At 39.7% G+C, this 18,490-nt stretch overlaps 1 protein-coding gene across 6 annotated transcripts in view; it reads left to right on the top strand.

The window, feature by feature from the left end:
• Positions 1-18,490, top strand: part of myo16 (myosin XVI) — a 148,532-nt gene that overhangs the window by 20,419 nt on the left and 109,623 nt on the right. Inside the window, exon 1 of one of the 6 annotated variants that reach the window (XM_083535711.1) lies at positions 3,986-4,410. The exons of 4 other annotated variants lie outside the window; for them this stretch is intronic. In XM_083535711.1, the coding sequence (XP_083391837.1) occupies positions 4,383-4,410 (28 nt within the window). In that variant the 5' untranslated portion in view covers positions 3,986-4,382. Of the gene's footprint in view, positions 1-3,985; positions 4,411-18,490 lie in introns of those variants that run through there. One more of the 6 variants, XM_083535706.1, reaches the window with a different exon arrangement.

Consider the following 18,490-nt stretch of genomic DNA (forward strand, 5'->3'; position numbering starts at 1 on the left):
AGAGTAGTTGTATTTTGGTTGGGTGGTATGTGTGTGTGTGTGTGTGTGTGTGTGTGTGTGTGTGTGTGTGTGTGTGTGTGTGTGTGTGTGTGTCAGAACAAAATATCTTAACTATGAAGGAAAACCAGCAAAAACTAAAGTTACCTGTCAAATGTAAATGTTTTAAATAAAATTGTGTTTTACAGGGTTTTTTTAGGTGGTACAAAAATTTGTAGATTACAAAATTGTTACATACACACAATTGCAATAAGAATATTTTCCCTACATATAACGTTAATGCACAAATACTACATACCTGTACTGTATATTATGTGTTACATACAAGCAATATATGATGAATGTTAAACATTTATAAATGGGGGGGGAGAGAGAGAGAGAGAGAGAGAGAGAGAGAGAGAGAGAGAGAGAGAGAGAGAGAGAGAGAGAGAGACAGAGAGAGAGAATAATAGAGATTATACAGAACCATTGTCACAGCTGGCATGCGCTTCTCTGCATTACTCAGAATAGCAGAGTAGCCTTTGGGGTGATTACTAAAAATAACTCTGCTCCCTCTTTACCTCTGCTAGCAGCATAAAAGCCATCACTAAATGCCAGGGAAATACACTCTCATCTCATTCTTTCTTGTAGATTTCTACAATTGTTTCTACAGTTTCTACAAATGTTTATCTTCATAATTTACATTCTAGATCTTATGCACTTTTTGCATGGTTTTATTAAATGATAATGCATATTAAAAATGTATGAATTGCATTTGAATATGGAGGAAGAACCAGTGAAATGAATGTGTATCAAAATATAGAAAACGTATAGGACACATAAAGGATACAGTTTTGCCTGGCAACAAATGATGATAGAAAAATAGCAAAGACGTTCAAGATATGACACAAGATTCATAAGCACTTTTCAAACACCAAATTCAACATTAAGCTCCCATTTGCTGCTATAATTACTTCCACACTTCTGGGAAGATGTACCACTAGATATTGTTGTGTGGTTTAGGAGACCTGGGGTTCAGTCAGTGTTCCAATTCATCCCAAAGCTATTCTGTATAGCAGGCCACTAAAGATCTTCTTCTCTAAACCATGTAAACCATATATTCATAAAGAGTGCATTGTGCACACGGTCATTGTCATACTGAAACAGGACTTGGTCTCTAAGTGAAGGGAATATTTTATACCACTGCATCCAAAGACATCCTATACAACAGTTTGTATAACATGATAACAGTTTGGGGAAGAACCTTATCTGGATATGGCTGAAAAAGTATATATTAGTTACATTAGTTCTGGATGAGCACAGTCTAATTAATTATCCTTTCCATAGTAATAAAGTACACAGGGACTTGTATGGCAGGTGTTTTAAGACATTAAATGTGACTATAAATTGTAAAACAATTAACTTTAATAAGCTGTCTTTACTTATTAGCTATGAATTAATGCCTTATTTGTGACCCTGCTGCCCTTTAAAATGGCCTTCATGTGAATCATAAACAGATAAATGAAAGCGACAATTTGTTAACTGGTACAGTGCTGGATCTTGAACTGATTGTTTGTCTGTAATGTGTGTCTAACAGGAGTCATTTGAGTAATGAGAAGTGAAATCTTCAAGTGAGCCCTGGGGAAGTATGAAGTGGATGGCTAGTGTTATTAATGACCAGAAGATGACCTTTTTTATCTGTGAAGCTATTTTTCATTATGCTAAAAGGAGTAATAAATGTCTACAACAGTTGTGTTCCAGGTGTTTGTAGTGCTGGTTATGCACATACACATTATTTTCTATGAATTAATAATAAAACACCCCACAATGTCCCTTCTAAAGTTTTATATATATATAGTAATTCATACTTTTTGTTAAGTTTACAGTACAGTACATGTACAATTCTCCTTCAAAAAGATCAAAAGGAGAGAGTCAAATTTTTATTACTCAGGAGGGGTCATAGAACGTAACCCCAGCGGGTATCGAGGTTGTAATATATATATATATATATATATATATATATATATATATATATATATATATATATATATATATATATATATATATATATATATTTATTTATTTTTTCAATATGTTTCAATATGTTTCAATATGTTTTGTTTCAATATTCAGATGTCCAAATTTTGAAAATTGACCACTGTTGCTACAGTAAATATTAATTTCTAAGGAGTATCTAAGCCCCTTACATTAATACTCTTATATGTGTTTCTATAAAGACAATCACATACTGTATGTTATTCTCAGAAAAGATTTCTATCCTTGTTTTCATGCTGACATTTAGCAAACAACAAGTTAAATTAAGTTCATAATGCCATCGTTCATCTTTTCCTCTTGTACAGGCCAGTCTCATCTATCTATAAAGAGTCCTTTTTTCTTTTCTTTTACTTACAGCATGAAAAAACATGTAGCAGGGATGTAAAAAGATGATGTCACCATAAAATAAGATAAGATATTCCTTTATTTCTCCCACAGTGGGGAAATTTCTTTGTTACAGCAGCAAAGAAAAAAATAAAAGCAAATATATAAAAGAATAGTCACATACTATAGTATACAGTATATACACAACACAATGTATAAAACATTATTCATTTTGCTTCGGTGACAGCAAATGTACTTTTCGACCTTTTAACCTTCCTATACAGTCTCCAGAGGCTGAAACTGGGACATGATCTGACAACTCTGCCTCTCCTGCTTTACTCCAAGTGTGTGTGTGTGTGTGTGTGTGGGTGGGCGTGTGTTTGCTGCTTATACCTGCAGGAGGTCTGGTAGTAGTACAGGTTGAGGCATGGGGAGTTTGACTTCCTGCAGTGATCCAGGGTGGTTGTTGACAATATCTAAGGCATGACCTTAAAGACCACATGTAGAGGGTAAAGTATAATGTTCACTGACATTCCCATATCCAGTCTTTTCTTGATCTCCTTCTTTTATCTATTTTCCTGAATTGTCTTTTTTATTGGCTTAAGAATTAGATGATAATTAGACAAGTGCATTTTCTGTCCCTCAGCACCTACCATTGTCCCCCCTACTTTCTACTGTATAGCATTTTCAATTTGTATCTTTATCATTTTACGTATGTACTCCTCCACCTCTCCACCTTTTTAAAATAAGTATGTTTGTTTTGAGTGACAGTGGTTGACACTTATACATTTTCATTTCTCAGACCATATAGTCAAGTGACTCTTTCAGGTTCGGAAGAAGGGACCAAAAGCACACACACACACACACACATATACTGCATTAAGGGTGACTTGTGTTTCCCTGTCTAAAATCTCTACCAAAAACACCCCCATTACCACACACGTTTTGCAATTTCAGCTCTTCAGCTTGGGTTCGTTTTCTCACATACACAGACTGCCAATGTAATGTGATCGCAGATCTTCTTTACGCTAGTCTTTGCATGTGTCATGTGTTTCAAACCTAAACATTTGCATGCAAATGGCATCCTTTACACACACACTTACACTTACACTTACACTTACACACACACACACACACACACACACACACACACACACACACACACACACACACACACACACACATTTTCTAGCCCCCACTTAGCGGAAGATGGATGCTGTCATGCTTGTTGGCTTGCTGGTAAATAGAGGTCAGATTATTAAGACTAATTTGTGACCGGTGAAAGGCACTAGCTGGGAAGTTAAGATGTCAGGCTCACAGCAGCCGCACTGCAGCACCAGCATCTCTCTCTCTCTCTCTCTCTCTCTCTCTCTCTCTCTCTCTCTCTCTCTCTCTCTCTTTTTTTTTTTTTTTAATCTCTAATCCCTCTTTCACCAGACCACCATTTTTTTTATTCCTCTTCCCTTCTTCTACTTGTGTCCTTTCTTCATGCCTCAAAATATGTTCCTTTCACATAGCCTCTCATCCTTTTTTCCCCTTTACTATCTACCATCCTTTCATCTCTTCCCCCCTCTCGTTCGGTCTCATCCGGGGAAAGGTGTGTAAGCATATGAGCGCGCGGCCGTGATAGAAGGAGAGAGGGGGCGTGTGCGCGCCGGTGGGCGGGGCCGTCCGCGCGTCACTCAGCGGCGTTACGGCAGCACGTGCTGCGGTCATGGTCGCGCGTAGGAGCGGCGTGGAAGGAGGAGAGGCGACGCTGTTACATCCTAACGCTGAGAAAGAAAGAGAGAGGGAATGACGGAGTGAGAGTGAGAGAGACAGAGGTAAACGGAGCAAGAGAGAGAGAGAGAGAGAGAGAGAGAGGAGAGCAAGCAAGCAAGCAGGAAGGCAGGCAGACGAGGTGCACGAGAAGCGGCTCCTGCAACCCAAGCGCGCTTGAATAATGCACGCGGCGTTGAAGGCGAGCTGAACGCTGCAGTTTGCGGGTCTGTAATCTGTCGCTCCTGCGCCCTGACACGGAGAAGAACATGTCACACTACCGCTTCATCAAATGCTGTGAGTGCTGCTGCCACTTTCTCTTGCATGTCCTCACTTCGGCGATGATGTCATTGCCGCGAGCGCGCGCCTTCCTGCAGAGGATTGATGTACTTGTGTGTGCGCGCGCGCGCCCCAGTGTGCATGGATTGCGTGTGTTTGGCTGTAAGACAGTGTTTTTGCCCACTGTAATTCAGTCTTTCAGCACACGATGTATGCATGTTGCCATGGAGCACAGCATCCTCGGTGTCAGCCTGGAGACCTGAAGGTGTGTGAGTGTGTGCGCGCGCTCTCTCTCTATGTGTGTGTATGAGTGAAGTAGCTGCAGGATGCGGCAGCCATGCAAAAGTTGAGCGGTGATTGCGGCAGGTGTGAAGAGAGAGAGAGAGAGAGAGAGAGAGAGGAAGCTCCCATGGGTGTCTGGAGGGAACTTCGGAGGGGAAACAGTGTGACAGTCTGACAGCTACGGCAGGGTATTCACACGCTCGGATGTGACTGAAAGAAGGATGGAACTGACATAAAAAGGGAGATAGAGGCTGGGGAAGATAAAGGGGGATTGAATGATAGGAAGAAAAATTGTGTGATGTGGGAGAGAGAGAGAGAGAGAGAGAGAGAGAGAGAGAGAGAGATGCTCAAAGACAAAAGGGATTTTCAGAGATGTTTGTGGCACTGCTGGATGAAAGGACGTTGTTAAACTCGTCCATTTCCCCCACCTTTCCTTTCCTTTTTATCTGCATTTACAAAAGCACTCCTTCATCTTTCCTTATTTCAACATGACAGGTTTCTCATCAGAGGCTTATTGCGCACACACACACACACACACACACACACACACACACACACACACACACACACACACACATGCATGTGCACAGTCCTTGTGCTAATCTTCCCCTGACACAAAATGCTTCATTTTTAATTTCTGCATCTAAATCTATGTTCCTTTCAGTCTTTTATATTAAACTGCAGGTTACACTCAGTTTTTTTCATGGGGACCAGTGTCCTCACTAAGATATAAACACACACACACACACACACTCACACATACGTCAACAGATGGACCAAGAATTCACAGCCGTTCGGGCTAACATACTGAACTACACTCAGAAGGACTGGTATGGGGGGAAAAACAGCACTACATGTTTCACATGCCCACACACACACATTACATCGTAGCATGAACTTTTGTAAACTAATAACTAGTAACAAAACCATAGCGACATTATAAAAATGTTTAGGCTTTTGATATAAAACTTGGACCAGCCAGATCTCTTTTAATCTCAAAACTGTCATCTATGTAACTAATAGTGATTAATTGGGCGTTTGCTTCTCCAGGGCCACAAACCCAGTACGTTTCATTACTTCAGCACATGTGTAATGGACTATGAACCCCCTATACTATATCATGAACTCTGCAGTTCTTTTTTGCAAGGATGTAACCTGTAGTGAAGTTCTAGCATTTTAATGTTTGTTCATCCTGAATGTAAAAAGAGATTTCAGTTAAAGATTTTACTGAAGACTCGGAAGCATTTGCTAGAGACATTTTGGACAGCCGTTATCCGATTAAAAACTCGATTGATTAGGTTTATGTCATGTAGCTCACCGACAGCTTGGTCAAAGCCTGACACTCACAGTGTGAGGAAAGTCCACTTAGTGAGCAAGGTTTAAGTTTTCTTCGGGCAGTCTGGCTCCTTAACTACAATGATTTCTGCATTAAGGTGGCCTAGACGAGATCACATTTCACATTGTTTTTGTGAAACATATTTACTTGAAGTTGAGGCAGGAATACCTATTGTAGGTATAAAAAAAAAAACCTGATTATGGCCAGACCTTGTTATCTATTTACATATTCAGTCATAGCAGCATCTGAAGAGTATTAACAGACTGCTTAATGCATTAATTTTTTTTCTTGTTTAATAGCTGTTTCTCTTATTATCCCTCTCTTTCTCATTACCTCTTACTTTCTTTCTCTCAATATCTGTCTGTCTCTGTCTCATCCAGTGTGGCTGGACAGCTTGGGACTCTTTTCAGTTTTGTTCCAGAGACAATCTGAAGGAGAAAAGACAAGGTTGCACAGTCAGGTGCAGAGCCAGCAGAACACAGACTGGAGTGTGTGTGTGTGTGTGTGTGTCTTTGTTTAGGGATTGTGCATAGAGCGAGTGATGGATTTGCCTGCTGTGCATTTATGTGGTTATAAGCAGTGAGAGAACACACAAGGCTCGCTGTGTGGTCGGGTAATTGTGCACTTTATTTCTACAGGATCACTGATTTACAGTATCTTGGTATCACTCTGTGCGTGTCTGCATGAGCGACTGGTTCCTCCTGTAGATGCCCCACAGGGTTTGATGAGTAGTGTAGGAGACATGTGAGAGGTTAAAGCCCTGTGAAACATCCAGTGCTGTCCCTTCCCATAACAGTCCTCCAGGAGGAACCCAGACGAACGTTAGCCGGAACGTCTGTGTATCCCTGGTCCATCTGTTGATGTGTGTGTCTGTGTGTGTGTGTGTGTGTGTGTGTGTGTGTGTGTGTGTGTGTGTGTGTGTGTGTGTGTGTGCGTTTGAAACAAAGAGATGTCTATTCATTCACTCTAATCTAAGCTCGTCTGCGTTATTAACAGCAGTCTGTGTAGGACATGCCAGCGTAAATCAATACTTCATATCCTCGAGAAGGGCGAGGAAGATCTACATTTACACTCATTTCAAATCATCTACAAAAGGCACTGCATACTTTCTGATATTTAAAAATGTCCTGCTGAAAGACCATTACACTGTATCATACTCCGTTCTTGGGCTGTGTGATATGCGCAGCACTAAATATTGTGTTATATTTGTCCATGTTGCAAGTGTGATTTGCCCTGCAGTTTATTAAAAACTAGCGAATACAAGACGTGACATTGTTTCTCACTGCTTTACTTTTCTATTCTGTTGAAAGAAAGGTTTAATATTTGATAATGTGTGTTAAATCCTGCTTTGCTTCTAAACAACGTGCTACTTAGATTTACATATTGTGTATTAAGAGAATGTAATATAATATGCTTATAAAAGTAGGAGAATGACGAGGATGGAGCCGCCAGGAAGGAGGAAAAGAGGCAGGCAAAGGAGGAGGTTTATGGATGTGGTTTAGGGAAGACATGCAGGTAGTTGGTTTGAAAGAGGCAGGTGTGGAAAAGAGGGGAAGTATGGAGACGGATGATCCGCTGTGGCGACCCCTAACGGGAGCAGCCAAAACAGGAAGAAGAAGATAAAAAAGTACATATTGTAATATACATCATATTATGTCCATCATAACTCAGAATTCTAATTTGCACTACATAGCAACAGCCACTATCATGGTGATGATTAACAAATAGTGCATTACACAAGCCTTCTGTATTCATGTTCATGCCACATGACATAATGCTGCCCTGCCCAAAGGCTCAGTGTTTTACTATCCTCTATAAACCAGTTATGGAGTCCGTCAGTACGGGTGATAAAACCACTCCAGCTGAGACTCACTCAAGTATGATAAGGACAAATGCAGAATGAAGAGGACCAGTGGTTGTAAGGTGACACTTGGATGAATGTCCACTGGTGGGTATATATGCAGTGTGAATAGAGCTGTAAATTCACACCTTTTATTTGAACTTTTCTGCTATTGTTAGACAAGGTAACTGCAGCAGTTTTCTCGTTTTAAATAAGTGGTTGGTGATGGTAATAAAAATCCAGAACAAGGGGTCAAATAAGGCTCAAATTCATACCACCAAATTGACCAGAAAAAATGATACCTTAAATGCTGATAACTGGAAAATAAAACTAGCAAGATCAGAGAATTATCAGGATAGGATAAGGCCTGGACTAGATTCAATAAGACTGATTTGGGTTGTCTTGGCTAGGACAGAGATAAATTAGATTGGACTTAATATGTTTAACAGAGCATAACATATGGCTTGGCCTGGATTGAACAGGGATTGACAAGACTTGACTAGAATACGTAGGTTTGGCTTGACTTGACCTAGATATGATTAGATTGGATTAGACTTGAATGGACTGGATGGGTAACTCGGTTTGGGCCAGACTGAACTACACTAGAGTTGATTTTTTTTTTGTGCTAGACAATGCTATGAAATATGCAAATTTGCAACAACTAGGGAAGATAAAAAATAATCAAATAAAACAAGGAACAGGTGCAGGGACATACACAAGGAGTATGTTAACAAGGACAGGAAACACTGGCTACATATGAAAGGTGAAAATGGCATAGACTGGGAGCACAATCAGTATGTAAGCATGAGATGTGTTCTGCAGGGAAGATCAGATTTGTGCAGTTAGCACCCATAGGCATTTTGTATAGTATGGAATGTAAGTGTGGAAAGGCATCTTGATCAACATAACAGTAAATCCAGTCTTATTTGCAGGAGGAAATGCATGTTTAAACTGATTTTCTTTAGGTATGTCACTATGAAGGCAGAGTTACAGAGAAGTGCCATATCCCTGTGTGTGTGTGTGTGTGTGTGTGTGTGTGTGTGTGTGTGTGTGTGTGTGTGTGTGTGTGTGTGTCTGTGTGTGTGTGTGTGTGTGTGTGTGTGTGTGTGCCAGTTTGCCTTGTTCTACTACTCTACTGTCCTATATAGTTTCTGCTTATTGACTGCAGGGAGACACCCAGCCATGAGATAATTCTTATCTGTTAACTATTCTCTCTGACGCATACTACAGTGTTATTGCATGTGTTGGTTTTCTTTCTATGCCTTCACATCTAAATAAATGAGCGCAGTAGAGGTTATGGACTAGAAAAGAAAAATATTTCTCTCTTCTTTGCCTGACATTTTGTTGGAGAAGGCAGGCAGTGTGTCTTGTTACTGGGAATATTTTTGAATCTGATGTTCTCTTGACATTGCCATGACATTGCCTAGGACGTTCAGTTTGTCAGTATAAGTAACTTTGTGTTTCATTCTCCACAGCAGTCCCCAAAGGCTGCTTCTATTTCTTCTTGTGTATGTTTATGTATGTGTGTTTATGAACATGTTTACCAAGAGTGAAAAACACCTCACTTTCCACAATGCTTGGTGCATGGGTTTTTGTTTCCATGGTTACTGTGATATAGATTTTTCAAGTGAAAAGTTATAATTGTAGTAGTTAATTGATCCCACAGACGGATACAGGACACTTTGAACCTGTTTGTGCTTTACAGAGAAAAGATATCAATGTTGATATTGCTTCCAATATTCAGGTAATTTTCAAGACTGGAAACTTTCCATGGGAATTAGCAGGAAAGTATGGGAATTAAAGGGTATATACAGTATGGGAATTAATGGGAATAAACTAGGAATTTACAAGCTAGATTGGGAAAGTTTGGACATGTGCAGAGGAGGGACATGGGGTATATACGGGTAGGAGAATGCTGAGGATGGCGCTGCCAGGAAGGAGGAAAAGAGGAAGACCAAAAAGGAGGTTTATGGATGTGGTGAGGAAAGATATGCAGGTAGTTGGTTTGAAGGAAGCAAATGTAGAGGGCAGAGTGGTTTGAAGACGGATAATCCGCTGTGGCGACCCCTAATGGGAGCAGCCGAAAGAAGAAGAGGAAGACATTGGGAATTTACAAAATTGCTGGTTAGCCTATAACAGGAAACCTAAATATACCTGTAGATAAAAAAAATTGTGCAGGATAATCTTGGTTGAAACAACCAAATTCTTTTTTTTATTTCTACCCTGTACCTTCATCAATCACATGCACACTGCACCTTTACTGCATGGCTACTGAGGCCACACCCCCTATATATACTGTGCAATCCTCCATAAGACGGATTTAATTTCTTATTCAAGAAATATCTATAATTGTTCTACTTACAATTTATTCAAAGTCCAAAATGACATTAAAAAAAAGTATTAGTTTGCACGCATGTCTTACCAAATAAATTTTTTTATATTTGTTTGTATATGATAGTTTATATATATATATATATATATATATAAACAATTTTTTTTTTTTTTTTATGAATTCCCAGAAATTCCCAGTAAGTTTCCAACTTGGAATACTTAAAAAATTGGACAGATGAAGTTCCCATGGAAATATACTTGAAATTTACTGAAAACAATGCCCTATTGCAACACTACTTCCAATGCATATACACACGACATGCCATAGTATGCATCAAATCTGAGTAGAAATGAGTGCACTAGTTTGTGTTTTGATTGTTTTGTGATAGAGCTGTAAAACAGTGTTCAGCATGTCACCCAAGTTTCAAGAAAGGAACTGAAGAGCGAGTAGAGAAAATGCATTTCATTGGCATTAAGATAAGATCCAGTTCCAGTTGGTCTCTTTCAGTGTTGCTGCAGATAAAAAGGTATAGAAGTCTTTGTTTTAACGAGGTGCAATCTGAACAGTTTTCCAAACTGAGCTCCTGGTCTTTATTTGAACTGTGTTTATTGCTATTCTTTTTAGATCCAGAACACATGAAATTTGGCTACAGTCATATTTAAATAAAAGTTTGATTTATATTGATAGCTGAGCCAAGTAAAGAAAACACAGACACTGCAAAGCAGACAACCAAAATGAATAAAAGATTTATGCTTCAGTGTTACATTAGACATTATATAATTGTCCAAAATATAATAATAGATTACCCCATCTGCCCATTAGGAAGCAGGACTTCTTGTTCCCACTCCACTTATTATAAATCCACTTATTATTCAAACGATGGACGAAGTGCAACCTGACTCTCATTTAGAAAATACGTACTGTATTGGCCATGAATTGGCATGTTGGTTGCACACATATTGCTGGTAAAGCTCCAGGATTCTTTGTTTGAGCCTGAGCTTGGGGTTTTTCTTCCTGTTAATATAAGATCTCTGTTCCAAAACCTGCATTTAGACACCATATTTGCCAATCCTTGTGGACACCTGACCATCCCATTCCAAATATAGTCCCCCATTTGCTTTTATTATATCCTCTACTCATCTGGGAAGATTTTCCACTAGATTTTGAAAAGTCAGGTGTCCCAATACTTACATATAATCGTAATCAGTATTGATCCTAGTTTTAAATGTATTTTTGTGCAAAGTAGCCTGCAATGAAACGGTGTAGGTTGTAACCACTGCAGGCTGTATTCCCACATCGTGTTGCATTAATAACACCAATTAAAATATAGCTAGTAACTTTTAGTGCACATAAATCTCAAATGTAAGGCTGCAACTAACAATTAATCGGAAAAAAATGATCTTTTAAAATGTTTTGCTTAATATAACTATTTCAGGGTATTTATGTATTATGTAAGTGTATTTGAAAAAAATGTAATAGCCACATAGTGAGTTTAACTTATAGTAGCTGCTTGTTGATGAGTGCATGGAGGATTTCTCCTTCAAACAATTTCCCCATTTCCCTTGTTTCTTTCTGTAAATAAAAAAAAAATAAAGAAAAAAATACACTGAGTATGCAAGGTGAAGCAATTTGTGTAGACAATTATGCTTAAAAAAATCTTTATAAAATATAATAAATACAACTTTAGTTTAAAAAAATACCGATATTTTGTTCATTTGTGAAGATCTAGGCATCTAGAATATATAAATAATTTAATCTTGAATAATAATTAAATGATAAATAAAATAAATGCATCAAATAAATATACAAACATTTCAAACAAGCATTTGAACATAAAGCTGCAGTAAATCATGTTTGAAAACAGATACTGTTGTAGTAGACAAATATGATAAAAGAGACTGGAACGGAGAAGGAATTAAAAACTTACTGGCTTGATCAAAAAAATCGAAATAAGCCACAACAGTGACTTAAAAATGTGATTGTTTACTGCTGCTGTTTTTTGAATCCATCACTATGTCGTGAGCGAGCTGATTGCGCAACCTGATGCTCGTGAGTTACGACAGAACAGATCCAGTGCGACTGTCCTGAAGTTAGCAAACAGTTTACACAATAGCACTTCATTAAACTATACCATTTTCACATGATGAGGATTCTACAGTTTTTGTTTACCGTGCTGATGTTTCGCCTTCATCCGTGACACAGTGTGTTTTCTTTTTATGTGCTTGTGCATCACTGTGGTACTTCCAATCCCAGCCAAACTCCACTTTGCATAACTTGCAGGTACAGTTTTCTTTGTTGCGTTTAATATAAAATGCTCCCATGCCTTGGATGACTTGGGATGCACACTTTTTCCTGCTGGCGGTTGACCCTGAACTGTCTGCTATTTTCGCAGGCGGGTGTGTAACCCGTAACTTGAGCAGCCCAACCAATCGATAACAGCATTTGTTGACAATGAATTTCATTATTGATTATGATCTAATTTATTGATTAGATGTTTCAGCTCTACTGTTTCTAAAACCCTAAATTAAACTGTACACCATGCTGAGAATGCAGCAATATACACTTTGAAATTGAGTTTAATATAAGCAATTAAATGACATGTTAAGACACAAATTATTGGAATGTCAACTATATGCAATTTTCAAGACTATAACATGGTCAAATATAACATTTTGTCAGTGTACTTTATTATTTCTTGAGAATATCAATATCGGTTTGGTTATTTAACAGAAAATCAAGCTGCCAAAATGAGTCCAGGATATAAACCTGTTGATTTTGCATATGAACACTTTTTTTGAAAAGGTATCTAAAATTTGTGCTTGGCATTTCTCTTAAAATGTTGACTTATGCTTCTGTAAATTACATTATATACAAAATATATTACAATGTATTCAAATATATTGTGAAAGCCATTGGGTAGTAAACAAAGTGTGCATGTTTGATCAAATGTCAAGTGGCTGCATTTTGAGAGTTGGAAGTGAAAACACTGTTTCAAGAAAAACCTTCCAAACAGATGCCTGTTTCCAAAATGCCAGTGTCAAAACAAGTCTCAAGAGTAGCAGCTCCTCTAGACTCCATGCACATTAAAACTATAAATGACACAAACTGAACTTTCAACTGAAGTTAAGGAAGTTTTTAATGTGTACATGAATGGGAAAATGAGAAATGTGTGTGTCATCTTCACCAAAAAAATTGAAAAGGGTGATGTAGCACTCTAAGGAATAGCTGAATCTTTTTTGCTTTTTTACTCTTGAGAGCTCTCTCTCTCTCTCTCTCTCTCTCTCTCTCTCTCTCTCTCTCTCTCTCTCTCTCTCTCTCTCTCTCCCACCCTCTCTCTGACACTTGTGTTCACACTTTTGCTCACAAATCTCACTCTATTTTTTTTCCCTCCCCCCTCAGACATTTTCATATTTAGTTTTCTGCAGTATATCCTATAGGTTCCAGTGCACAGTTTGTCTCTGGAATTGGGTCATAAGCCCATTGTAGACAGTGTAGAGTGTGTATTAACCCTCTATGCACAGATACTGATTGCAGGCACTCAGCTGGTGTATTGGTTTCATTTTCCACTATATTCTATCCTGGTGTGATATTGCTTTATCTTTATCTTATCACTATGTAGTGTGTGAAGCTGGTTTCCTTTTCCTGAAGTTTTCATTTTTCCTTGTTGCTGAAAATCTCCCTCAGCCCGGGCAAGGAGAACTGAAAAGGTCTCTTGCATTGATCTAAATAAGCAGCCATTGGCTGCAGGGAGATAAACAAATTAGCTTGGCCTTTTCATAGCTTATGTTAACTTCATTGTCCTTTAGGCTGCCTCTCGAACAGGTGAGAAGCTGGAAGTAGATGCCTATCTTTCTCAGGGTGCTTAGAGCCCATAGCAGTATTAATCATCAAGCCTTCTCTGTCAGCTAGTGGATAATAAGCATCTCAGTTCAGCTTTCTGCCTAAGAGAGAGAAAAACATGCTGGCAGCGATCTACAGAGTACAGCATTAGGGTGACCTTATCTTGATGCATGACCTTATCAAGATTGTCAAATCTAGCAGGTGGAAGTAGTCTCTTTGAGAGAAGTCTGGATGGATTTGTTATTACTTGACATTACATTTTGATCTGATCGGAGCCCCAGACCTGGTATTGCTTTATGTTGGCAGTTATCTGTAAATGTATTGTTTAATTTTGGAGTAACAACATGCGGTGCCCTCGTTGTTGGAGATAAACCATAAAAATCACCCAGATTTGAGAGAGAGTGCCTCTTTTAAATACTTAATTGTGATCGAAACTGCATATTTTTTATACCATACCAAACCCAAACTCCATTTACTATCCAGGATAATCTTTTTTACTTCAGAGTCGAATACATGCATTATATTTCTAAAAGTATTGGGTCACCTGACCTTTCCTGCTATATGTCATTCTTTTTCAAACTGTCACCACAAATCTGAGTCACTCAATTGTACACTTTAGATGCAGTGTAATAAAATACGGCATTCACTTGAACTTGGAATCCGAAACTTCTTCCAGCATGGCAATGCCCCTGTGCACAAAGTGAGCTTCTTGAAGATCTGGTTTACATGCTTTGAAGAGAAAAATCTTGAGTGGCCTGCTATAGAGCTCTGATCTTCTCCCTATTGAATACCTTTGGGATGAATTTGAACACTGACTGCACCCCAGGTCTCCTCAGCCTACATCAGTACCTGCCTTTCGTAACACCCTTGTTTCTGAACGCAAATATCCATAAGCACGCTCCAAAATCTAGTGGAACATCTTCCCAGAAGAGTGGAGGGACTCATAGAGCAAATTGGGACTAAATGTGGAATGCAATGCTCAAAAATCACATACCGTACTTATGACAAGGTGACCCAATACTTTTGGAAATATAGTGTATGTTGAAAGTCGAAAAAAGAAGAAGTGTATGTTAAAAGTATTTTGATTAAAGATTTTTGTTAAAATGTTATGGTAGTATTTAATTTGATGGTAAATTTGGCACCAAATATGGAGCAAGTGTATATTTTAAATTAAGGCCTTGCTAAAACTGTTTAGTTCATTTGTATGTACAGTCAAACCCCGATAATTTGTGGTTTGGAAACTCTCGGTTCGGAAAATTCATGGGTTCTCATTTGGAACCACTTGACTATCAGCAAGTTGTGGATTATCTTAAAATTCGCGGGAATCTGCAGCGAGACCGAATGTTCAGGAACGTTAGGAATATCATTTAAAACTATGGTTTCACTAACAAATTTCATAAAACATTTAAAAACACATTTTTGAATTGAAGTGACAAAATGTCTAGATGAATTCACTAAGGTACCATAGTTACCGCGGAGGTGTGTCCAAAATGTGTGGATTTTTGGAACTCGCTTTAGAACGTAACAAAGAATGAAACAAATACTTTAAGTCTCTCTCTGCTTTATTTATCCTGTTTAGAAGTTGCATCAGATAGCATAATCAAATAAGGATTAATCTTTTTTAAGAAAAAATGTGCAAGAAGATTTTTTAGAAAAATGATACACACCCAGATATATAGTTTTTGGGTGTGCTAATTTTAGATCAAGCATTTTGGTCAAACATCATGGTTTTTCATTTGTATGCAAGCAGACTAAAGGTTTAAGGGAATTTCCTGTATTCTTGATTTTCCCTAAACAGCAAATGGTGACACAGAAGGTCTCATGAGTCTTCTTCTTCTTCTTCTTCTTCTTCTTTCGGCTGCTCCCATTAGGGGTCGCCACAGCAGATCATCCGTCTCCATACCACCCTGTCCTCTATATCTGCCTCTTTTACACCAACTACCTGCATGTCTTCCCTCACCACATCTATGAACCTCCTCCTACCTGGTGGCTCCATCTTCAGCATTTTTCTACCAATATAATTCATGTCCCTTCTCTGCACATGTCCAAACCATCTCAATCTCGCCTCCCTCACCTTGTCACCAAAACATCCTACATGTGCTGTCCCTCTAATAAACTCATTTCTAATCTTGTCCATCCTCGTCACTCCCAACGAAAACCTCAACATCTTCAGCTCTGCTACCTCCAGCTCCACCTCCTGTCTTTTACTCAATGCCACTGTCTCTAATCCATACAACATCGCAGGTCTCACCACAGTCCTATAAACTTTCCCTTTCATTCTTGCAGATACTCTTCTATCACAAATCACTCCTGTCACTCTTCTCCACCCACTCCACCCTGCCTGCACTCTTTTCTTTACTTCCCTAACACACTCTCCATTACTTTGCACTGTTGACCCCAGGTACCTGAACTCCTCCACCTTCTCCACCTCTTCTCCCTGCAACCGCATCACTCCACTGCCCTCCCTCTCATTCACACACATGTACTCTGTCTTACTCCTACTGACTTTCATTCCCCTTCTCTCCAGCGCATATCTCTACCTCTCCAGGCTCTTCTCAACCTGCTCTCTACTCTCACCACAAATCACAATATCATCTGCAAACATCATAGTCCAGGGAGACTCCTGTCTGACCTCGTCCGTCAACCTGTCCATCACCACTGCAAACAGGAAAGGGCTCAGGGCCGATCCTTGATGCAGTCCAACCTTCACCCTGAACCAGTCTGTCGTACCTACTGCACACTTTACTGCCGTCACACTGTCCTCATACATGTCCTGCACCACCCTCACATACTTCTCTGACACACCTGACTTCCTCATACAATACCACAACTCCTCTCTCGGCACCCTGTCGTACGCTTTCTCTAAATCCACAAATACACAATGCAGCTCCTTCTGTCCTTCTCTATACTTCTCCATCAACATCCTCAAAGCAAATAAGGCATCTGTGGTGCTCTTCCTCGGCATGAAACCATACTGTTGCTCACAGATGGTCACCTCTTCTCTCAGCCTGGCTTCCACTACTCTTTCCCATAACTTCATGGTGTGACTGATCAACTTAATTCCCCTGTAGTTACTGCAGGTCTGCACATCTCCCTTATGCTTAAAGATCGGTACCAGCACACTCCTTCTCCATTCCTCAGGCATCCTCTCCCCTTCCAGAATCCTGTTAAACAATCTGGTTAAAAACTCCACTGCCATCTCTCCTAAACATCTCCACGCTTCTACCGGTATGTCATCTGGTCCAACCGACTTTCCATTCTTCATCCTCTTAATCGCTGCTCTCACTTCCTCCCTACTAATCCTATGTACATCCTGCTTCACCAACTCCACATCCTCCAACCTTCTCTCTCTCTGATTTTCCTCATTCATCAGCTGCTCAAAATATTCCCTCCATCTTCTCAACACACTCTCCTCACTAGTCAACACATTTCCCTCTCCATCCTTTATTGCTCTAACTTGCAGTACATCCTTCCCAGCTCGGTCCCTCTGCTTGGCCAATCGGTATAAATCCTTTTCTCCTTCCTTAGTGTCCAACCTCTTATACAGTTCCTCATATGCCTTTTCCTTGGCTTTCGCCACATCCCTTTTAACCTGCTGCCGCATCTCCTTGTACTCCTGCCTACTTTTCTCATCACTCTGTCGATCCCACTTCTGTTTTGCCAATCTCTTTCCCCTAATGCTCTCCTGCACTTCCTCATTCCACCACCACGTCTCCTTGTCTTGCTTTCTATTTCCAGATGTCACACCAAGTACTTTTCTAGCTGCCTCCCTCATCACTCCTGCAGTAGTTGCCCAATCATCCGGCACCTCTTCACCACCACCAAGCCCCTGTCTGACCTCTTCCCTGAACCTCACACTACACTCTTCCTCCTTCAGTTTCCACCATCTTATTCTTCTTTCAAACCTTACTTTCCTCCTCTTCTTCTTCGCCTCCAAAACCATCCTACAGACCACCATCCGATGCTGTCTAGCTACACTGTCCCCCGCCAACACCTTACAGTCTCCAATCTCCTTCAGGTTGCATCTCCTACACAGAAGATAATCCACCTGTGTGCACCTTCCTCCACTCTTATATGTCACCCTATGATCCTCCTTCTTCTTAAAATACGTGTTCACCACTGCCATTTCCATCCTTTTAGCAAAATCTACCACCATCTGCCCTTCCACATTCCTCTCCTTAAAACCATACCTACCCATCACCTCCTCATCACCTCTGTTCCCTTCACCTACATGCCCATTAAAGTCTGCCCCAATCACCAATCGTTCTTTCCTAGGTACACCATCTACCACTTCATCTAATTCACTCCAGAATCTTTCTTTCTCCTCCATCTCACAGCCAACTTGTGGAGCATAGGCACTGATGACATTTATCATCATCCCTTCAACTTCCACCTTCACGATCATCACCCTATCAGAAACTCTCTTCACCTCCACTACACTCTTACTGTACGCTTCCTTCAGAATCAC

This window comes from Silurus aristotelis (assembly GCF_946808225.1).
Source record: "Silurus aristotelis genome assembly, chromosome: 3".
NCBI lineage: Eukaryota > Metazoa > Chordata > Actinopteri > Siluriformes > Siluridae > Silurus > Silurus aristotelis.